Below are 23,884 nucleotides of genomic sequence, written 5' to 3'. Positions count from 1 at the left end.
GACCCAGCTTGTCCTTCAGCAGTGCTACCTACTGCTCATCACTTCCCCCCTTTCCCAAAACATGCACTTGTAAAGAAGGAGGGCTAGTGACTAGGATGGCCAGGTGTTCTACTTTATTTGAAGGAGTCCTCCATTTGATGGCCTGTCCAATCCAAGTCTGGTGTGAAGTCATAAGGAGGGAGAACAGCTGAGGCCTTGAAATTGTTTATCCACAGTTAGCACCTGGATAACAGACTGAGTCACCTAGAACCTAAGAAGTGCCCTGATGCTGGATCAGACCAAGGGTCCATCTAGTCCAGCACTCTGTTCACACAGTGGCCAACCAGCCAGGGACCAACAAGCAGGACATGGTGTAAGAGCACCCTCCAACCAACTGGTGAACATAGTCTTCTCTATGGTGAGAATACAACCTTCAGTTCAGTTTTGTTTTTTAAACACTAAGGCCAAATTCACACATTAGCAGATGTGCTCTGGTTGTAATACTTTTCAGGACTGGGGAATGCTGAGAATATTAGGCCTTTTTTGCTGTCTAAACATGCATAGGATTGCACCCTAAGTTTGTGAATGATTTCCACAAAGATCTATTTCAGTGCCAAGGGACTCATTTGATTATCTTTGCTTTGTGGAGGTGTTGGGTTTTCTAGTTTTGCTTTCTAATTACTTTGGGTGATTCATGTATGGTACTTTCACTAATATTATGGAGCTTTCCTTTACAGAAATATTAATTTACCTAATTTATCTATTAAATTAATGGAGTCCACCAAGAGAAGAGCCTTCAGCGTGGTGGCCCCCTTCCTATGGAATTCCCTGCCTTTGGAGGTCAGGCAAGCGGCAACGTTGTATTGCTTTCAGCAACTCCTGAAAACATTATTGTTCCAAGAAACTTTCCCTGGCCACGGTTTTATCTGAACCTTGTTCTTTTAAAATGTAACCTTTAATGGTGTTTTTATTATTTTGTTCTATTTGTTTACCACTCCAAAATCTTCGGATAGGGAGCGGTATATAAAAATTGTAAATAAATAAATAAATCTTAAATTTGATTGCAGTGAGCACCCCGTAATTAACCTGATTTTTTGGTGATAATCACTCACAATGGAATCAAATCAAAAATCCGGGGATGGATTGGCTGGCACACAGAACGACGCTGCCCTCCGCACATTAATTCAGCGCACAGGATATAGTTTGATTCAGGTAGGCATTTCCCTGTCACATGACTACTACTTTCAGACTACTCATTTGAAGGTAAATTAAGGCTGCAGTCCTAGACACAATGAGTCCCACTGAATTCAGCAGGACTGACATCTGAGCAGATATTTATAGGATTGTAGAAGAAACAGCTTAGTGAGGGTTTGTTCAATGGCAGATTCTTTCTTAAGTAAATCATCTTTTTTTTAACAAGGTGTATTAAAAACCTAGAAAATTTTAAGTTATGGCACTATATGCAATGGACATTTGGTTTCTGCTGTGCTGCACCTAAGGAAACTCACAAAAACTTTGACCTACTTCATACAGTCCCCATTTTAGCACCTTCAGGAGCAAATGGGCTATGCCAATAGGTTTTCATTCCAACAACCTGTTTGAGATAAGGTGGAGGCAGTATTTGTATAAACTGACAACTTCACATGGAAGCTCTCCACTCAAGGAGGGGCAGTATCCAATGTTAGTTGTAACTAACTTAAGCCCCATTCATTTCAATGGGTCAACTCTACATAGGACTAACATTGGATACTACCCAAGCATTGCTATCTGAACAATGGTGTCAGCAGCTCAGGAAAGGGCTAGTGCAAGCACACAACTCTCGAGAAGGATGGATCTGTTCATTTTAGTTTCTTTCCATGGCCGTTTCTACACCATTGTTCTCCCCCGGGATCATCCCTGTGCATCCAAATGATGCACAGGGGATCTCGGGGTCAACCGGTGACAACCCCAGGGAAACCCTGGGAAAAATTTAAAAAGGGGGGGTTCCTGGTTTTTCTGCAGTCTCAGGACCATCCCAGGAACACAGGAGATGTGTGGGCACCTGCCCCAGCTTCGTCCCACCTCCTCATGAGTAAATGCAAGGAGACAGGAAATGGCAACGCGGCACGGAGGTCTTCGGGAGCTCCGTGCCCATCGGGGAGAGCGGGTTTAGGGTTGCTGCTTTTTAAACTTACGTTTTTGTTTGGAACACAATTGCGCTCAACTCCTCTATTTCAAAAAATAATAATGGCGGGCGCAACATCACTCCTTCCTCCCAGGATGTCGTGTGTGCATATGGATCCCGGGGGAGGATCTCGTGAGCAGAATATCGTGAGATCCTTCCCCTCCCTCCCTCCCGGAAGGGTAGGAGGTGTAGAAAGGGCCCAGTCTCATTTTTCTAGTCCTCAGTTCATTCTATCCTGCTCCTGCATCATCTTGAGACTTAAAACAAAGGTCTCTGTGAAAATTCATATGAATCTTCATGCACCTTTCTCCTAATATACACTTTTTTTGTATGGAATTTTGCCTAGTATATGTATTTTAAGGCTTCTGCCCTTAAAGGTGGCCTAAAAATAATTACTTACCTGTATTTTTGAATGCTTTTGCCAACATATGCAATCGTCCACATTTTTCCTTATTCTATGCACTTGTCAATGTATTTTATGCTTTGGGAAAATGCCTTGCAAAATTCCAGGAAGTACGAATCTGACTTAAATATTGATTCAGAAAGGGCCAATATGGTAAGTTCTTTCTTACAGAAATGGGAACTGAATTAAATCCATACCTCATCCCTACCCTAACCCTGGCAGCTGTATGTGCTGCCACCCCTAATCCCATAATCTCTCTTAGGTCACCAAATATCATGGCCTTGGTTCTGAGACATGTCTAGTGGAATAAAGAACATGTGAGGGCTTAAAGGAATTAGAGAGTGCTGACCCTGCCCAATACATCTCCGGGAGTGTTGCCCCTGTCCCATTCAGTTCGACCTTGCCATGTCAAATCACTAAGAGAATTCTACTTGCATTTGCTTGAAAGTGAGTAGAATTTACCACACAATCAGGAACCCAGATAATGCATGATTGTGTGGAGAGTTCTAATCACATCCAAACATCCTTCATCCAAGTAGCTGGAACCAATGATGAGTAGCACTCACATTCCGACCTTGTTCAAGGTGAGTACTTGAATAGGGCTCTTGCCAAATAAGGATAAGGCTCAAGAACAGGAAAAGACGGGACCAGGCAAGGAAAATCCAGTGACATACAGTACCTAAAGAGACATGCTATGCTGAGATTAACACAGACTTCAACATCTCTTTCATTCTCTTCAACTCAGGAAAATGGCCAAAGAAAGTATGGAGGGCCACCACCAGGATGGGATGGACCACCGCCAGAACGAGGCTGTGAGATTTTCATTGGAAAGTTACCCCGAGACCTCTTTGAAGATGAACTTATACCGTTATGTGAAAAAGTAATGATTTAAATTTAGTAGGTTTTCTTCTCTTGCATATATTTTAGGAATGGGTTTATTTGCAAGAATCATTTGTCTAAAGGAAAAAGGAAAAGTTGTCAAAATGATGAGTGACTATGTGCAGTATCCATGTGGATGACACCAGGCTGAGATATCTCTCAGGAGAAGTAGGGTGGCAAAAGTCTAAGACCTCTATGTACATTAGGATAAACATATTTTCCAGGATGGAGAATATCTCAGGTAGGGACACTGTTATATAGGAAATAGCCAGTGTGCTGGCTTGGAAGCCCAGCATTAAATCCCAAATTGGCTATACAGATGACTAGAAAGCCCAGGGTCAAATCCCTGATTGGCTATACAGTAGCCTTGGAAGTGTCGGGTCAAATCCCTATTCGGATATTCAGTCCATAGTCAAATCCTTTATTGGCTATAAATATGACTAGTTGGATATACAGAATGGAAAGTCCATAGTCAAATCCCTGATTGGCTATACATGTGCTGAATTAGTCCACAGCCAAACCCCTGGTTGGTTATACTAATAACTAGGTTGCTTTGTGCAAGTCCTATGTTTCAGCATAACAATTGTTATGTAGTTCCTGCAGAGCTAAAATATTACTGATCTCCTTGGAGGAAGGTTAAATATAAGAAAATTAAAGTTAAGTTGTGATAATTTGCTTAAGAACTGACCTGTTTTTAAGCACTTTCTGGAGCTAGCCAATTTGCAAATGCAATTCTCATGTAAGCCCCCTGTTTTTTGGGAAATCCAGGATACAATCCACAGACTCAGCTAAGAATGTCTTATCAGGAGAAATTTGTGTATGCAGTGCTTAAGGGTGATTTCACAAATTATACTACAAATACCTTTTAGTCTTGAACACTTCTAAGTGTTGTTCATGAGATATAGAAATGAAGTGAGAGCAGTTTTTAATTGAATATTTATTTATTTATTACATTTATATACCACCCCATAGCCAAAGCTCTCTGGGCAGTTTACAAAAGTTAAAAACAGTAAACAGTAAAAAAAAAAAAAGTATACAAAATTTAAAACCATCAAAAACATAACAATATAAAAACAACAGTATCCATTTAAAAACAACAGTTCTGGGGTCCATTGTAATTATGGTGCACGTGTTCCCTTTTCATTTGAAGTTATGGGCATTTCCGCTACTAAAGGTGCAGATAGAAAAAAAGCCTTACAACTCCCAGCATTCCCCAGCTAGTCATCCCTCACCCAAGTAGCTGGAACCAATGACAAATACTTATAATAGTTTCCACCGCTTTATATAAACGCCTTGAGCATATTTTGCACAAATGGTAACTTCCATCCAATGAAATATAGACTCTTGTCTGTTCTTGTCTCATCTTGCCATAAATGTTATTATTATTATTATTATTATTTATATAGCACCATCAATGTACATGGTGCTGTACAGAGTAAAACTGTTAGACTTTAAGGTGCCACGGGATTCACTGTTTTTCTTGCAACAGACCGACATGGGTATCTTTTTGTAACTTTCTGATGTTACACCTTCTCAACGCCACTTATAAAAATCCGTAAAAAGACCAGTGGTTCCACCTGTTCTTTATGCTAAAGTGATACATTCACTGAAGCGTGTTCATTTGGAAACATTAATTCATTAAGCCTGAGGGAGGGAGCGGTGGCTATCCAGCTGTTGATCTCGAACTACTATCAATATATGGGTAGCATCCTACTTATAAGCCAAAGGCATTCTTGAATAAAGCGGCCTTTGCTGGCTGGCTGAAGGACAGTAGAGAGTGAGCAGACTTAGCCTTCCTTAGGAGGAAGTTCCACAGTCTGGGAAAGGCCACCAAAAAGGCCCTCTCTCTCAGGTTGCCAGCATTCAAGACAGCAGTTTTGAAAGAAGGGCCTCTCCAGAAGATCTTAAGAACCAGGCAGGCTCATATGGGAGAAGGTGGTCTTTCAGAGAGGCAGTCACAAGCTGTATAGGGCTTTATAGGTCATAACCAGCACTTTGAATTCTGCCTGGAAACAGGCTGGTAGCCAGTGAAGATGCTGTAACAAGGGAGTCACATGCTCCTTGTAACTGGCCCTGGTCAGCAGTCTGGCTACAGCATTCTGGACCAGCTGAACTTTCTCAACAGTTTTCAAAGGCAGACCCTTGTAGAGCATGTTTCTTGGGCTTTCTCTGCTGTGGCACCCCGGTTGTGGAACGAGCTCCCCAGAGAGGTCCGCCTGGTGCCTACACTGTACTGCTTTCGTCACCAGCTGAAGACCTTTTTATTCACTCAATACTTTAACACTTAATTTTAACTTAAATTTAAATTTTACTGTTTTAACTCTGTATTTTAATCTTATATCAATTTTGCTGTGTGGTTTTATCCTGGTTGCGCTTTTTATACTGTATTTCGTAATTGCGTTTTAACCTGTTGGGTGTTTTACTGTGGTTTTAATTTTTGTGAACCGCCCAGAGAGCTTTGGCTATTGGGCGGTATAAAAATGTAATAAATAAATAAATGTTACGGTAGTCACAATGGAACGGAAGTAAGGGCCTGTTCAGACAACACACAAAGTTATGGTTAGGCTGCCAGGCCTTTTGCAGCAAACGGTTAGTGTTTAAACTGTGGTTATGTAGCCTCCAGGGTTAGAAATGGTTCACATGCCATGTTAAGTCATGGTTCACATGACATGCTGAGCCATAATGTTTAGCTCAAAATGCTTAACTGCCCTGGCTTAGCCTATAATCTGAACAGGGTCTAAAACATGTGTGACTGTGACCAGATCTGACATGTCTAGGAATGGGTGCTGTTGGCACACTAGCCTCAGCTATGCAAACACACTCCTGGCCACCACTGAGACCTGGAGATGTCATAAAAAGGCCTGAAGCCAGAATGAAATGGATCTAGATAATCCCTGGAGCTGAGAAGCCCAAGACTGGAATACTTTAAATCTTTTCCATAATGTCTGTGTTTTATGATAGAGTTTTCAACCAGAGTGTTAGCTCCTTTGATTATGAATAATGCTAATAAGGATATAACTAGATAGATAGATAGATAGATAGATAGATAGATAGAAAACTATGGATTCTCCTTGGGGTTATAGCAACAGGGGCTCAAAAATCAACAATCAAGTTGGAATAAATAATATATAAATAAAATAAATTCAATGAACATTATTCAGATTAATGTAACAATTAAAAGCAAGCAATGACACATCCTGAAGAACATGAAACCGCTTGCATATAATAGTTGGTGTAATATGGTCACCCCTAGGTTGTCAAAATATGTCAAAATATGGGACACACACACCCAAAAAAATATGGGACTCCCCCCCAAAAAAACCAGCTCAGTGAAGACTGAGCATGTTCAGCGGGCATGGAAAACAACTCATGATTCAACAACAAATTATATGTGTTGTGTGAACCCAGTCAATAACTTTCATTCAAGTAAGCTGTACTATGTTGAGTTTCTGCCATGTGAGTCAGCAGACTAGGAAGCTTTTGATCCTTGTTGTTCTCGACATAAATGGAAATAGAATTAAAAAAGAAAAAGAAAAAAAATCAGTACAAGTAATTATTGCTTATATTGAAAGTGTGCACACTAAGATTCCTGAGACAAGCACTGAAGTTCAGACAAGGTACTATCAGAGTGTGTTAACAGAGGTTATTTACCTTGCTAACAAGCTCAGCTGTGCTAGCTCAGCATGGGTTGGACTTCGACATATGCCTCTGTTTATTTCAACTGCCTACATGGGTCAGAAAGCAGATCTCGTGCTCTGATTTATGCTCAAGGACAATGGTCAAGCTACCCTGGAGTGAAAACAGGCACCAAACAAAATTGCAAGAACAACAGAACTTTGTCCAGAGATGTACTGTAATGCAGACAAAAGTTTTCTAGGAGGTTTATGGAGCTTATCCTTTGTTTTTAAAGATTGGTCAAATCTATGAAATGCGCATGATGATGGACTTCAATGGAAACAACAGGGGTTATGCTTTTGTAACTTTCTCCAACAAACAGGAGGCCAAGAATGCAATCAGGCAACTGAACAATTATGAAATCAGGTAAGCCGAGTTTACTTACTTTAGTTTAATGGATTTGTGTCCCACTTTTTGACTGTTGTCCTGAAAGTGGCTCCCAATATTAATAAATGCAACAAATATAATAAAAGTCATACTCTCAAGATACACTTAAAACAAAACAAAAGCAATGGGAAGAACATAGGAAACTGCATAATACTGAGTCAGCCCTACACCAGCCTTCTGAAATGTGATTTTCAGATGTTTTACTACAATTCCAATCACCCCCAACCATTTTGGTTAGGGATGGTGGGAGTTGTAGTACAAGACAACTGGGAGCTGCCAGATGGGCAAGGTTGGTCTACACTGACAGATAGCTGGAGCAGGCACAGGCCCCTGGTGTTACCCTGAGTTGCCTCCCTCTCTCTCCTGTTTCTTCCTACAATGCAGTTGGGTTGTACATGACCCTATAAGGCAGGGGGCATTCCAGCTGTTCTTCTTCCCCAAGAAGAGGGAATTTATTTATTTATTTAATTACATTTATATACCGCCCCACAGTCGAAGCTCTGGGGTACTATAGAGGGTATTATATACACCTAAAATTAAAATCAAATTAGGAAATCATCTTGCTTCTCCATATACTGTAGATCAGGGGGTCTCTAAACTTTTCGGACCTAAGGACACATTTGGGAATTTGAGAAATTGTTGTGGGCACCACTACAAAATGGCTCCCACGGAGTATGTGGCTAGACACATAATGGCTGCTATGGGGCCTGGCTAGTGTAAAGTGAGCTAAAGAGGGACCAGGCCGAGAAATAGTGGCTCGAGGCTGGAAGGGAGGAGCAGGCAGACAGCCAGGTAGGCAGAAAAAGAGCAAGGCTAGAGGGTAGGAGATGGAGAAACAGTGAACTAAAGAGGAAACCAAACACACACAGCATAACAAGGGTTTATGCCATGGGTCAGTCAATGAAAACCCCAGGGCCAGATCCATTCGCCTCAGGGCCCACAGTTGCCAGTTTGAGGTGAGAAAGCTATAGAAGAGAAGTGACATTTGTCGCAAATGGATTTTCCAGAAGTAGCGTGACCATATGAAAAGGAAGACAGGTCTCTTGTAGCTTTAACAGTTGTATAGAAAAGGGGATTTCAGCAGGTGTCATTTGTATGCATGCAGCAACTGCTGAAATTCCCTCTTCATCACAACAGTTAAAGTTGCAGGAGCCCTGCCCTCTTGACCAGATACAAAAGAGGGCAGGGTTCCTGCAGCTTTATTTGTTGTGATGAAGAGGGAATTTCACCAGGTGCTGCATGCATACCAGTGACACCTGCTGAAATTCCCTTTGCAATACAACTGTCAAAGATGCAGGAGCCCTGGCCTCCTTTTCATATGGTCACCCTATAGAAGGGCAGTTTGGGAGTAGTAGTTGACCCCTGACTCAATTCACAAAATACACACCAATAAGCATCACTGGTATCCAGGACTTTATTGTCATGAGGATGATTAAGATGATCATGATGATGAAATTAGGATCCCAAAAATTGAAGGTGAGTGCTTTCGTGAATTTCTTCTCACTCAAAAAAAAACATGCATATTGGTTATGCATAACCAAATCCTGATTGCCTTACGTTTTCTATAGAAAACCTTAAAAATTTAGATGGGAATAACCTATCTCTAATATATCACCTCATCCACAAATCAGATTGCTAAGTCATAATTAACAATTGGAAATATGAAGCCCTTTATAACTTAAGGCTGGTTTACTTATCAGTCAGCTGCCTAGACGCCACAGGTTCTAAATTGTAATCGTGATCAAGATTTCTCAAGGACCTAAACCTATTTCACCACAAAAAATGGAACTGTTCTTTGTATGCAGGAATGGTCGTCTCCTAGGGGTTTGCGCCAGTGTAGACAACTGCCGTTTATTTGTAGGAGGAATCCCGAAAACCAAGAAAAGGGAAGAAATTTTAGTAGAGATGAGGAAAGTTACCGACGGGGTCATCGATGTTATCGTGTATCCCAGTGCAGCCGATAAAGCCAAAAACCGTGGATTCGCTTTTGTGGAATATGGAAGCCATCGGGCAGCTGCCATGGCAAGACGCAAACTGCTGCCAGGTAACAGGCCTAAAATTCTATCATGTTCTATAAAATAGAAAGGGGGCAGTAGGTGGCCAGCAATCTACAATCAGTGGAGGCTGGTGGCTCCAATTTCAGTGGGGTTATGAATTCATTCTGGGGTTCAGTCAGAACCAACCAGAATTCTAAAGGATCTATTCAAGGTTGGATAGATCCTTAGAGTTCTGGCAGGTTCTGACTAAAACCCAGAATGGATTTACAGCCCCACTGAAATCGGAGCCACCAGCCTCCACTGTCAGGCCCTGCAGCGACCATGTAGAGCATGATCATTGCAGAACAAAATGGATTTGGGGGACAAGATGTCAGGATACTATATCTATAAAAGTAACAATTGCTCGTGAACAGGGCTCCATTATGTCTTAGCTTCTCTGGAGCAAAGGATATATTCATTTTAGCCACAAATCTCCATAGAGAAAGCCTTCCCTCTTCTCCTCCCTCTAAAATCATTCACTTCTTATATATATATTTAATTAATTATGGAATTCCAATGGCTTCACCCAGGAAGGATACAATTATGGGGACATCCTATAGCCGTTGACTGGGCAGAACCCGAGGTCGAGGTTGATGAAGACACAATGTCATCAGTTAAGATACTTTATGTGCGGAATCTTATGTTATCAACCACTGAAGAGACAATTGAAAAAGAATTCAACAACGTTAAACCAGGTAAAAGACTGGGGAAACGGCAGCTTGCTCAGAGCTTGTCAGTAAACCAATACAGGGTGCACAATGAACTAGGAAAAAGTAATTCTGGGTGTAATATTTTAACTAGTAGTAATGTCAGGAAAAGAGACAAAGTAGCTTACAGTTCTTTGACTTTAAACCAGACTTGAGCCCATCAAATAGAGCAGGGTTGGGCGGAAGGTATAGATTTTCAGGTGTTTGGGACTTAAACTCCCAGAAGCCTCTCACAGCATGGCCCATGGTCAGGAATTCTGAGAGCTGAAACCTAAAGCACAACTGGAGATCTACTTTCTGCCCACCTCTGAAATAGAGGACAACTTCAAATAGAGAACAGTCTTCTGTAAAGTAGGACACCTAGCTACCTTAGGAATCAGAACCATAAACACAAAATGTTCACAGCTCCCAATTCTACCATTTTAGTAGTCTACACATGTTAGTCTACTATTCTGTATCGGACCTGAATAAACTGAAATGAGACCTACCAGATTTGTTGCTGGCAGCTCCTGCTTCTTATATATCAGCAGGGTGATGATTTGGGCCAGTGGAAGACCTAGGGTTATAGTTAATGCTAGTCCTACTTAAAGTAGACCCATTAAAATGAAGGAGACTTAACTTAGTCAAGACTTACTGTTGCATTCATTTCAATAGGTCTTCTCTACATAGGACTAATTTTGGAGACTGCCCTTTGAAATTTCCACACAGCCAGGAAAAAAAACAGACTTAAAATATTGAGAAGAAAATCGGGAACATTAGACAGCAAAGGAATCAGGGAGTCAAACCTATTTTTTTATTTGTATTATTATTATTATTATTATTATTATTATTATTATTATTATTCATTTCAGGTACAGCTACAACTGAAGTTGTTCTGGTTTGGTTCCGGTTTAGGCCAATAGAGGTTCAGTAACCTGGTTGACACTCAGCTCAAGTTCAAATGAGAAAATTTAAATATATGGTACATTATTTGCCATATTATCTGAGCCTGGTGAGGGTGGGTTGTTGGCATGATTAATAAACCACCCATAACCCTAAAAGACCATGGGTTCTGGGTGGTATGTTAACCTCACCAACAACCCACCCTTTCTGCATCCAGACAACATGACAAGCTATTAGTGGAGGTTGGCTTACAGAATGGGCACCTGTTGGTCCCAAGCATGTGCCACAAACCACAGTGGCTTATTTAAGCCACTGTGGCTGAAAATGATTATGCAACGCTGCCCCATGGTTTATTGTTGGGTTGTTTTAACTATAGGTTGTTCTTGTTATGTGCGAATCCAGAGCCGTGGGTTGTTCATGAGTTGTTTTGCTAGGCTACAGAGGTGATAGGGGGAGGGGGAAGAGTGGTAAAAAGAAATCTTGACCATTCTACATGCTAGCACTGCAAAGGCATTTGGGATATAGGGAGGGAGCATGCAAAGCAAATGAAACAATGCACCAATTGAAAAACAACTGTGCTTTGCACAATCATATGGCAGAAAAATCATGGGTATACTCTGGTACAGGCAAAACCCATACTCTGGGTTGTCATTATGTGTGAACCAGATCATATTTTGCATTTAAGTTAAGTCCTGGCCTTCCTTAAGCTAATTGCCCCAGGGCAGGGTCTACAAACAATTGAACCACATAAACTATGAATAGGGGCTGCTTTGCACGTGTACATCAGTGATTCTTTATATCTTCATGGTGCTTCCTTCCACCATGCAGAACAGGACATGTGTAAAAAGGTTCATCATACCCGTTCTTAGTAACGCACTTCAAAATCCCACATCAACAGACCAACGGACAAAAAGAAGCTCAGAAGTGCACATCGCCAAGCCAGCATAAATAAATACAAATTGAACAATTAAGTGGTTCATGGTCTGAAGTGCCAGAACCTAATATTTATTTATCATAGAATAACAAAATAATTGAATTAGAGTGGAATATCAATGCCCAAGGACAGAACACAAGCACAAGCTTTCCACTCTAGCAATATCCATGACAGACCTAACCTCTAAATCTGTTCTACAGGATCAGTGGAGCGAGTAAAGAAAATCAGAGACTATGCATTTGTGCACTTTAATAACCGAGAAGACGCAGTGGAGGCCATGAAAATCTTAAATGGGAAGGTAATGCAGGATTAGTTTTGTATTTGCTGGAAGGCATGTAGGCAGTGGCTTGTATATAGCATAATAAAGTTTCATAATGATGGTGTGTGTGTGTGTGTGTGTGTGTGTGTGTGTGTGTGTGTGTGTGCGCACGCATGTGTGTGTGTGTGTGTGTGTGTGTGCACGTTTGCGTGCCAGCAATAAAAGGCTTGCCAGAGGGTTTGACCTGAATGGTTTTGGTTTGCACTGCAGTGATTTTCTGGTCATGGAAATTTGTGATACATTGTTAAAGTTTGGATCTCAAGTCATCTGGCACACCATTATGGTAAGTCTAAAAGCCTGCTCGCTATTTATAGTCCCATAAATGTTCAAACAGCAAAGTACAAACCTAAACTGTTCCACTTCGATCTTGTGCAATTTGTTTTCAGGAAATAATATGCCAGTTTTTGTATTATGACCCCCATCTCCCCATTCCCAGAACATTCCAGTGTGTGTTGTGGTCTACGTAGCACTTGATTGCCACTTAATCATGTGGACAGTGTCCATGTCAGCAATACCCAGATTGGATGGGGCTGGCATGGAAACTGTGTATGTCCACGTTATCTACATGATGAGAGATTTTCAAAAGTTATATACCCATATGCTGGTGTCAAACACAACTGGATAACATCCAAACTATGCCAAGGGAATGAAGAGACAAAGGGTGAGTCTACACCAGCCATTTATTGCAGGATTGTAGCGCAGTCATCCCTAACAGGGCACATGACGTTCACCTGCTTCCACGGTGATCTTGGTTTCACCTCTCAGTTATACTGGAATATCCCTGACTGCCTTTGTTGCAGTTTTTCTGGCTCTCTCGCTTCCATTCTGAAGTACGTGTGTGGTGTGGCTCCCGTTCGCTGTTCGTCGGGAGTTGTGGGCTCAGCAAACAGCCAATCACCTGTTAGGGGCATGTCCATGGGTATCAGCATGTTTCACTGCCAGGTGTGTTTGGGGTTTTTTTGTTGGTGGTGTTTCATACAACGATACTCTGCGCAGCATATTTGATGGAGTGGTCTGCGTGCCTCACATGTCATTAAAAAAACCAACCTCTGCCCCGTGGGCAGGTGTGCCCCATGAGTGGCAATCGCTGAAGCAGGGAACAATCGGAAGCATCCCTCTTCCATAGCAAAAATGCTGCAGGTGTAGATTAGCCCTTAGATTAAGCTGAGAAAAGATGTAGTTTCATTCTTTGAAGTAGCCCAATGTGTTTCGGCCTTGTATCAGATTTCTGGGCCTTTTTCAGTGGTCAGTTGTTCTATAAAAAAAATGCCTGCAGGTATCTCTGGAGGCTTTGTCTCCAAGATGAATCATTTGAAAGATGTTGAGCAACTTCAAAGAATAACACTCCCCCCCCTTGTCTCTTCTTCCCCTTTGGTATATACCCATATGTACCTGCTGTTACATAGAGTCAGCGGCCTTCCAAACAGGTGACTAGAGACGGGAAATGCAGCAGGGCCTCCATAGATGACCTTGTATCCTTGGGAGCTACCTACAGAAGGAAACATTCTTTGAAGTACTCTTGTCCCAGGTGTGGAGAGTTCAGTCTTTATCACACAAATGTAGGCTGTTTTTATGGAAAGAGAACATCAGAGCCTGCTCCAGTTGGACTGCTGAGTTCCCTTTGAGAATTCTAATGAAAAATTGGGATATAAATCTATCTAATGATGACAATGATGCATCAATATATCTCATTTCTCTCTCTCCACCTGGACCTCTTTTTTGTCTTAAGATGCTGGATGGCTCTCCCATTGAAGTCACATTGGCCAAGCCAGTAGACAAAGACAGTTACGTCAGATATACCCGAGGCACAGGAGGCCGAGGAACCGTGTTGCCAGAGTATACCTATACTTTTGGGCATGTATATGACCCTGCTACAGCCTACCTGGGAGCCCCAGTATTCTATGCACCTCAAGCCTATGCTGCTATTCCCAATCTTCACTTTCCTGCTGCTGCTGCTAAAGGGCATCTCACCAATAGGGGCCTAATTAGGCCTCCATCCATTAGAGGTAATTCTATTGAGCAGTTCTTGTTCACTATGAATATAGAGTATTTCCCAGCTGAAGTTGGGGGGGGGTAGTTTTGTTTAAACCCTTTATAGCTTGACAAGTAGGTCAATTGTTGGAAGTACAAATATGTCATATTTCTCCCTGGTGGCCACCTGCCTTGCCTCAAATGGTGAGGGCATGTCCAGGAGAGCCTCCATCAATGACCTCAGTGTACCAGCAGCTTGGAACTAGCATTCTTCCAGGTCCCAGCCATATAGGGCTTTAAAGGTTAGCACCAGCACTTTGAATTGTGCTTGGAAACAGAACACAATTCAACGTGGTCATGGTTAAAGCTGACCAAAATGGTTTCACTTCTATAGCTATCTGCCCCACAGTGGATCTGCATTGTGACAGCAGTGGTGCAGTTAGGAAATTTTAGAATCTGAACCTAACGGTCTTACTAGTGGGAAGCCGGCTCTTTAGGTGATCATGTTCATTATTCCACTTCCTTCAAAATGTTGCAAACCAGCCCTGATGCATTTGGGGGCCTCCTGCTCCTTCTGCTCTTTGGGACCCTGGATATGTGCGCCAACGTCCTGCTTTGAATGCAGCATGTGGTGTATAATGGTTGTGCAGTGAATGTTTGAACCAGTTCACATGAATTGCTGTGTTGGGGCAAAAGATGAGACCATTGCAGTTTTGGATTTGTGCAATGTTCCAAAAGCATGTTGTCATTAAGTTAACCCTTGCCACACCCTTCCTCTGCGTGTGCATGTCTCACTCTCTCTCTCTCTCTCTGTCACTCACACACACACACACACACACACACACAGAGTAAATATGTCATTGTCATTATTGCTAGTTGTCCACATTAAAACTAGTTCCACTTCTTTTAAAATGGCATGTGCCCATTTTAACCAAATGAGAACAGAATTGCACAAAGATTATGCAACATATGACTAAGATTTAGCTCCCAATAGTTCATCCAAAGCAAATATTAAAGACATAGCTGTTTGTTTCTCAGTTTTACTTTAGTGTAGGTACACAGGCCCTAATCTGGTCCCTAGTGTGGTAGATAGGGGGACTTTAACCCTACCCTACCCCTTTGTGGCCCTGATCCAGATTGAGCTCCCCACACATACCATTTATATTGCAAAATACTGATCCCTTTACTTTAAGCATCCAACATGGCGAAAGCCAGAGTTCCACTAATGCACTTTTGATGGGAAAGATTTGAGTTCAAGTATGAACAATGGCCGACAGAAAGCTCTGGCGTGGGCTGGTCCGTGAAGTCACGAAGAGTCGGAAACGACTGAACGAATAAACAACAAAATGAACAAATTAAAATACATACATGCAGCTTGGTACTGCAGCATCAAAGTGTTACCTAAATGCATTATCACTGATCAAGCATTGCAGACAGAATATTCATGTCATCTAGGGTGACCATATGAAAAGGAGGACAGGTCTCGTATATCTTTAACAGTTGCATAAAAAAGGGGATTTCAGCAGGTGTCATTTGTATGCATGCTGTACCTGGGGAAATTCCCTCTTCATCACAACAGTTAAAGCTGCAGGAGCCCTGTCGTCTTGACCAGATGCGAAAGAGGCCAGGGTTCCTGCAGCTTTAACTGTTGTGATGAAGAGGGAATTTCACCAGGTGCTGCATGCATACGAAAGACCCCTGCTGAAATCCCCTTTTCGATACAACTGTTACAGATACAGGAGCTCTGTCCTCCTTTCCATATGGTCACCCTAATGTCACCCATGGTTTTCAGTGGAATCAGATCATACATTCTGTTGAGTGCTGTCAGGTGCTGAGTTATTCAGGGATGAAATATCAAGTGATGTACAGGAGGGTGTGAACATCCCATAATTCTTTACCAGATATAATTCCAACTGGAGTGAATCAGTTGGAATGTGTGATAGGAATGGGGTTGGTAAAGAACAAAGGTTTCTGGTTCATTTATTTATCAAATAAATAAATGTATATATGTAATGTTGGTAAAAATGAGGTTAAATGTATACACCAGAAATGGAAAGCTTAAACTTATACCTGGGGACATTGATCATTCCAATTTGTCGCTATTGATCTTTATCCATTAAATGGAAATCAATTTAGAAATGTCCTTACCCCCAATCAAAGTAATCTATGCCCAAACTCAATGAAAAGTTACACTTCATAGTAAACTGGACAGAAGAGAGGAAACGGGGAAAGTAATTGAGAATTAATCAGGGTTTTCCAGGTACTGCATCTTCAGGCACATCAGGAAAAAAAAGATAGCCCCAAACCTGGCTGATATTAATAATGGGCTGGAATTTAATGCAAAAGCAATAGAGTTGGAAGGATAATCTTGTGGATATACACTGCAGCGGACTGCAATTCCCTGGTTCATCGTGTTTTTTAGACTGAGGCATTTTTTTTTAAAAAAAGAAACCTAGGAAGCCTGAAGCTCGTAGGCTAAAATTGCAGATATTAAAAATAACAAGAAGCCCACAAGGTACTATCAAAGTTAGAACAATACAGTCCTATCGGTCCTTGCACATAACCATGGGCATTATTGCCCTTCACTTGAAATACAATAAAGGGATTTTTGCGCTCCAAGTTTGGCTACTTTTCAGTGAATTATGTTCTATGAACACGAAGCAGCAGAGACAGCCCAAGAAATATGAATGTCTAAGGCATAAAATCTAAAGGATATGGTGGGGAAAACATATAATAAACTAAGTCATTTACAACTGTGCTACCCAGTATTGCCAAAACCTGCTGACAGAGCTGGTTCACCTTGCCTAACAGTAGTGCCAGCCATGCCCAGTAGAATTTTATCCACCTAGGGTTTCTCCCTCCAATCTCTGAATCAAGTATCAGAATGGGTTCAAGCCTTCCAATACAGTAAGAATCAGGGAGATTTTCCTGTGATTTGATTCAGTTTAATGCCTTCTTACATTCCTAGAAATTTACATGAATGTACCTGTAGGGGCTGCCGGAATTAGAGGACTAGGAGGCCGTGGCTACTTGGCTAACCCTGCCCTGGGGCGTGGATACCAGCTCAAAGGAGAAAAAAGAGTGGAGGAAAAACTCTATGACCTTTTGCCAGGAATGGAACTTACGCCAATGAATCACGTCAGTTTAAAGCCGCAAGGAATTAAACTTGCTCCACAGGTGGGTAGAACAGAAATGCTTCCACTTTTGACAAATAGCTGTGGGATTTTGCTACACATTGTGACTCAGATGGTTTCTTCTGCTCAACTGTTCAGAGCCAAATTCTGAAACAGCACTTTTAAGATTGTACACAGTTGGGTGTTGTTGTTTTTTAAGATAGTTATATCACGAGAAGGTTAGTTTCCCCTACTCTATTTATTTACAATATTTATATACCACTTCACATCTGAAACAAATCCACTAGAACGGGAGGGTCTGGCTCCTATCAGCTTCAGCTGATACGCCAGCTGCACCCCTTCATAGAGTCAGAAGACCTAAAGACGATAGTACACACGCTGGTAACTTCGAAGCTTGACTTCTGCAATGCGCTCTTCATAGGGCTACCTTTGTGCCTAGTCCAGAAACTTCAACTAGTTCAAAATATGGCAGCCCGGCTGGTCACTGGCACACCTAGGGGTGACCACATTACACCAGTTTTAAAATCTCTTCACTGGCTGCCAATCAGTTTTCGGACAAAGTATAAAGCCCTACATGGTTTGGGTCCAGGCTACCTGTGTGATCGCCTTCTTCCATACAATCCCCCCTGCACACTCAGGTCCTCTGGGAAGAATTTCCTTCAGCCAGCCAAATTTAGGCTGACAGGTATTACCCAGAGGACCTTCTCTTCTGCTACTCCCAGACTGTGGAATGGCCTGCCGGAGGAGATTCGTCAACTTAACAGTCTTTTAGCATTTAAGAAAGGTATAAAGACTGATCTCATCAGGTACGGCTATGCAGTGGAATTTTAGGATGATTTTAGGAAGTTTTAACAATGTGCACTATGTTTTTCATCAGTATTTTATGTATTTTATACTTACCGTTGTTCCCTGCCTCGATCAAAATGGAGAGGCGGGTAAGAAATAAATTATTATTATTATTATTAATCTATGGCAAAACACATAAATACTGTTTGTAGGGCTGAGCCAAGGAGGACAGTGTGTCCCGACCAAAGATTCTGCAGATTAGAACTCAGCATTAAGTTGAGGAGAGCTGATGAGTCAGGTTAAGCAACCTTTGCTATACTTCAATGTAGACCTGCCCTCCTCCCACTTTGGACTTCAAGATTGATTTGTCAGGGGAGGACCACAAAAACAGATAGGTTTAAGATATTTTATGTAATCTTAGTCATCATCATAACCTATAACCTCTCAAATTACTATAGTAAATAATTTTAAATGGCTTGGATCCAATAAACAGTGATTGGAACTTTGCATGTAAAACAGGACATCCTTCCCCCTCCTCTTTGCTGCAGGTCCCTGTACCTCCCAAAATGCTGATCCTAAGGCTTGAGGTGGTGGTGGTGACTTCAGAAATGGCATGGGATATTGCACAGGGGTTGCAGATGTAGGGATTCCCCTCTTGAATGACCAGAAGTGCCTTCCTCCAGCACTAAGATCCCTTTGGATCCAATCCATGATTTATATACTGCCCTTCCATCCCAAGGTCTTCAAGGCATCTTACAATCCATCATCAAATGATTTTTAAAAGAAAACTACAGTATATAGGGACTCTTCTCTGGGCCACTCTCCTCTCCATTAAGCCAGAAAACTAAGTTAACAAACTAAACTAGCATCTACAATAAATGAAACAAGAGACTGGAATGTAAATAATCAAAAGATAGAGAATAAACAGTAGTTTTCACCAGGGGCATGCCTAGACGAGGGGCTGGAGGGGGATGATCTCGCGATATGATGATCGCAAGATCCTCCCCCTTAGTCAACACATGGCGCGCGACATCCAGGGAGAAAGAGGACATCGCGCCTGCCATTTTGGGGGGTTCTTGATTCAAAGAAGAGTGCAGGAGCGCTCCTGTGCAAAAGTATTTTTAATTAAAAAAAACCCTCCCGCTCCCCCCACCCCACCCCCTATGGGCATGGAGCTCCGTGGCCCATGCCCGGTTACTCATGAAGAACTGGGACAGCCACCCACACATCCCACAATCTCAGGATCATCCTGAGACCGTGGGAAAAGTCGGGATAGAAGGGTAGGGCCATATCCTGAGGAAAGGGAGGGATCGTCCCTCCCTGCTCCCAGGATCCCTTGTGCGTCATGTGGATGCACAGGGACGATCCCCAGGATATCGCCCCATCTAGCCATGCCCTAGGTGTTTAGGTAATAAAAGCGGGTGCCAAACAGATATTCCTGGGAAGGGTTCCATAGTCAAGGTGCCACCACAGAAAAAGCGCTGCCCTCATTGTCCAACTACCTACCAAGGTAAGGGTCAGGGAAGCATCCAGAGCCGACCACCAGCTGCTTATCTCATGAATGCAGATCCTATACTAAAGAAGGGCATTGGTAACCCAAAATACATTGTCTGTGCAATCTATTAAAGGAATATTAGACTATGAATTTCAAGACTGTAATTATAATTTCTGTCATCACTGAATACATTGTTCATACTAGATATTAGAAGAGGTCTGCCAGAAGAACAACTGGGGGCATCCTGTCTATCAACTTCATTCCACCATTGGACAAGACCAAAGACAGCTATTCTTATATAAAATCACCGTTCCTGCCTTGGCCAGTCAAAATCCTACTATGTATGTAACTATTGCACTTGCTGGGTTTAATCCACGGGGTGGGACATTTTGGGGGGCCTGGGGATGGAAAACCTTATTTAGCATGTTTATTAGGCAGGATCTACACTACTGCTTTAAAGTGCTTTATAACAGTTTTGACAACTGGTGGGCCCAGGACACACTCCATATACCATTTTCAAAAGTATTATAAAGCGCTTTAAAGCAGTAGTGTAGACCCGGCCTTAATCCCACAGTTATACAAAGCATTATTTATCATTTATTTCCAACTTGGCAACAAGGGGGAAACATTCATGATATGGATAAACATTTACAATAGATAAATATAAATTGTATTCATCACCAGGGTAGGAACTGCGCATACTAAAAAATTAAGTTTTATGTCTGTGTAAGTTCCATGAAAAGAAAATGAGTCCATAGGTTGCTGGGCTTTAATAATTTGTTTTACTTAAATGTAGATACATGACACTTGTTCTGAGTGTCTTGCCCTTGCTGCTATGGGGGCCTAGAAGGGTACTTTTCGCACTCAGTAGTGCTCCGGATGCCATTATTTTCATCAAGCCTTTTTTTAAAAAAACCTTTTTGTCAAGGTTCAGGGGCAGTTGGGGAGCTGCATAGGGGTCAGCATGGGCTACTTGCAGCCTGCAAGCTGCATGTCGCCCACCCTTGCCTCATCCTGAGGATCAGATCTGTAAAGGCTCCCCATATGGAAGGAAACATTCAAGGTAGGACCCATAGGAGCATCGACTGTTTCATAGGCAATCATAGGAAACTCAGGTTCAGGTCAGGTCATCCTTGATGTTATGACACTCATCTTATTTCACATCTAATGTTACTATTCAGTGCAAATCCCCAACCCACAACCTTCTCCTTTGGCCTACTGTTTTTGTTCAGTTAGTGAAAATATTACAATCAGAAGTTCACATTTCCAATGGAGCTTTATCCATAGTAAGTGTGTTTAGGATAGCATCCTTGAAGCATTACTGTTCTAACCCTCAACCATGCCCTCTCCATTTTTAACAAGAATTTGCTAACAGGTAGTATTTTAAGCAGTGTCAGTGATTTAACTGTATGCTTCCCAAAATGCCAATCTTAGACAAATGAAATCAATTAATGTTTACAACTGAATTATAGGCAACCCTTCACACCGCCCAAGCTAAGCGCCTATGTAGACGAAGCCAAAACATATGCAGCAGAATATACTCTTCAGACCCTTGGCATTCCCACTGAGGGAGCAGAGACCCCTGCTGCTACAGCAACATTTCCAGGTATGTACTGGCTCGGAAGGGCCCAGACATTACTTTAAATCTGTGTATAGCAGCTATGTCTTTTTCACATATTTACTCTTAATCAGGTGTAGGGGCCCCTATCCAGATGTTAAAAGCCTGGGGGCCCTACCTGCCACACTGGAGCTTTGATTCAGATGGAGCACCTTGTACCTACTCTAGAATAATTATGTGTGTGTGCATGTGTGGGGAGGATGCAGCTGCTGGTTCCAGATTTAGAGTAATGTCTGTTTTGTTCCTTAGGTAAATTAAGGTAAGTTAACTAAAGGACCAATCCTATCATGTTTAGACAGAAAGAAAGAATACAACTGCCAACATGTTAAAGGCAGAAAAGTGACAGACATAATTGAACTCTTGTATTTTCACTGGTATTTCAGGATTAAACGTTCTGCTGATCATGCATGGTATAACTATGTATGATAGTTTTCCTTAATTTTGGCTACAGCAGGATCTACACTACTGCTTATAACGGTTTATAATGGTTATGACAACTGTTTAGGCCCAGGACACATTACATATACCATTTTCATACCATTTAAAAAGTGTTATATCCTGCTTGGTGTAGATTGGCCCCAGGTGTGTGCAGCCTTCATTTGGGTTTGGACCACAGTACCATGTTTCCAAGCCCTCTGACTGCAATGCGAGACAATTAAGAGGTCTGCCAAGTAATCTACAAAACTTTATTCAGCAAACAAACATCTCTTCGCACCTGAACAGAGTTTAAACACTAGGAACTTTCCTCTAGACTAAAACTTCTCTAACTAAGCAAGACAATTGTCTTTTCTACAAAAGGGAAGGTTTTTTCCCTGAGGCAGCCAGTGCCCAGCAAATGCATATCTTCCTCCCCAGTTATCAACATTAAAACCCATCATAGCTAATAAGAGACCATGCAGTATATATTCATATTGTGATTCCCAGTCAGACTGGATTGGGAAGAGTAGGGTGGGCAAAGGAGGGGAAAACTTTCCTCACAGTATTCCTCCTTCCCACCCATTTTCCCAATGCAATGGGGCTCTTCTCCTGCACCCCTCACCCCTCCCTTCTGACCAGCTCCAAGGCTCCATAAGTGGCTGCATCACAATATGAAGTCAAGAAATGAAATAATCTTTAAAAATCAAATACATGGAATTTTTTAAAAAAATGCAGGTGGGGGGAGGAAGGTTGATAAACAACAGCAATAATCAAATGAAGAATAAAAGAACACAGAGACACACACACAAAGAGAGAGAGAATGTCCTGCACTGTTGTAGCATTCTTGGTTATACAGCAGACCACCAGGACCGGTAATACCCCAGACCAATGTTCCAGAAGACAAGCTTTAAGTACAGGCAAATGCAGAAGTAATCAAACAGGCAAAGGGTCAAACACAGTGAAGCAGTCCATTACATACATAGTCCAGTAGCAGGGTCAAGCAGAGGTCCAAGAACAAAGCACAATGGCTCAGTGAGGCAACAAGAGAAGCTGGTGAGACATTGTTTCCAACAACCAGCAAGCTCTCACTGCTGGCTTTTATTAACAAAGGCTGCCGAGCCCCACCTAGTCTCAGCTGCTGTCCATCAGATCTCTCTGACCAGAGCCCTACTCTGGAGGAGTTGCTTTCTCCCAAGGAGACCATTTTTTGCAACTGAGCAATCCTTCTTACAGGCCTACTGGCTTGTCGCTTGAGGTGACGGCGCTCCTAAGGGTCAGGGAGTTGCTCAGCCTCTGCTCCAGAGTCAGAGTCCATTCCCCCTGTCAGGGAAGGCCCTGGGGCTGTCTCCCCTAAAGGCCCAGGCCCTTCCCGGTCTGGTGCCAGTACTTGATGTGTCTCCCTGCTTTGTAGGTGCTCTGCTTCCTCCTCTGAGGAGGATTCCTCTAGCAGGGGCAACACACATGCACACATTGTAAGCAAATTGTTAATTGTAGAATTATTGTGCTGGGAAGGAGAAGAAATTCTCAGTAACATTTTTCACTCTTCCCCTTCCAAGGTTCCAGGCAGTTTTAAAAAGGCTGCAATCCCCTACATATTTACCTGGGAGTAAGACCATTACACTCAATGGAACTTACTTCTGAGAAGACACTGGTGATTCTACAAAAAAATGTCTGTGCTCGAGGAAGCAGATGCCCATTTTATTTTCAACATTCTAATCTTTCTAAGGGAGGGGGAGAGCGATGCTACTGAGCATGTGTTGCGTTATCCCTGAAGAAGGCCTCTGTATTCACTCTAATAGGATGAATAAATATTGATTAAAAATCAACTGAAGGGAATTAAAAAAGAAAGAAAAGCCATTCCACCAACTACAATTAAGGAGGAAGAAAACACCACCACTAGGTAAGGGGCTGAATACTCCAAATTTCGTGGATAAAAAAAATCGCCAGCCTAAATTATCAGAACCATTTTGATTCAGAGAGGGGGGTTGTGCTTTAAACTCCCCTCCTTCTCTCAATCTTTCACCAATCATCTTGACATTTTCAGGGTATGTAACACCAGCATTTCTTTCTGGCACACGTAAATTTCAGAAAGATTGGT

General features: G+C 42.1%; 1 protein-coding gene across 4 annotated transcripts in view; it reads left to right on the top strand.

Moving 5' to 3' along the window:
- The window catches only part of A1CF (APOBEC1 complementation factor), a 39,601-nt gene that overhangs the window by 10,897 nt on the left and 4,820 nt on the right, over window positions 1-23,884 (top strand). The window contains exons 2-12 of one of the 4 annotated variants that reach the window (XM_063132938.1): window positions 1,047-1,191; window positions 3,292-3,426; window positions 7,336-7,466; window positions 9,293-9,531; window positions 10,054-10,218; window positions 12,247-12,344; window positions 14,095-14,371; window positions 17,305-17,513; window positions 19,956-20,092; window positions 21,224-21,357; window positions 23,586-23,686. In XM_063132938.1, the coding sequence (XP_062989008.1) occupies window positions 1,093-1,191; window positions 3,292-3,426; window positions 7,336-7,466; window positions 9,293-9,531; window positions 10,054-10,218; window positions 12,247-12,344; window positions 14,095-14,371; window positions 17,305-17,513; window positions 19,956-20,092; window positions 21,224-21,357; window positions 23,586-23,590 (1,629 nt within the window). In that variant the 5' untranslated portion in view covers window positions 1,047-1,092 and the 3' untranslated portion in view covers window positions 23,591-23,686. Of the gene's footprint in view, window positions 1-1,046; window positions 1,192-3,291; window positions 3,444-7,335; window positions 7,467-9,292; window positions 9,532-10,053; window positions 10,219-12,246; window positions 12,345-14,094; window positions 14,372-17,304; window positions 17,514-19,955; window positions 20,093-21,223; window positions 21,358-23,585; window positions 23,687-23,884 lie in introns of those variants that run through there. The other 3 variants (XM_063132937.1, XM_063132936.1, XM_063132939.1) reach the window with 3 other exon arrangements.

The sequence above is a fragment of the Elgaria multicarinata genome, chromosome 8 (genome assembly GCF_023053635.1).
Source record: "Elgaria multicarinata webbii isolate HBS135686 ecotype San Diego chromosome 8, rElgMul1.1.pri, whole genome shotgun sequence".
Classification (NCBI taxonomy): Eukaryota; Metazoa; Chordata; class Lepidosauria; order Squamata; family Anguidae; genus Elgaria; species Elgaria multicarinata.
Note: the sequence above shows the minus strand (reverse complement) of the source record. Positions and strands in the feature narration are given on the sequence as shown.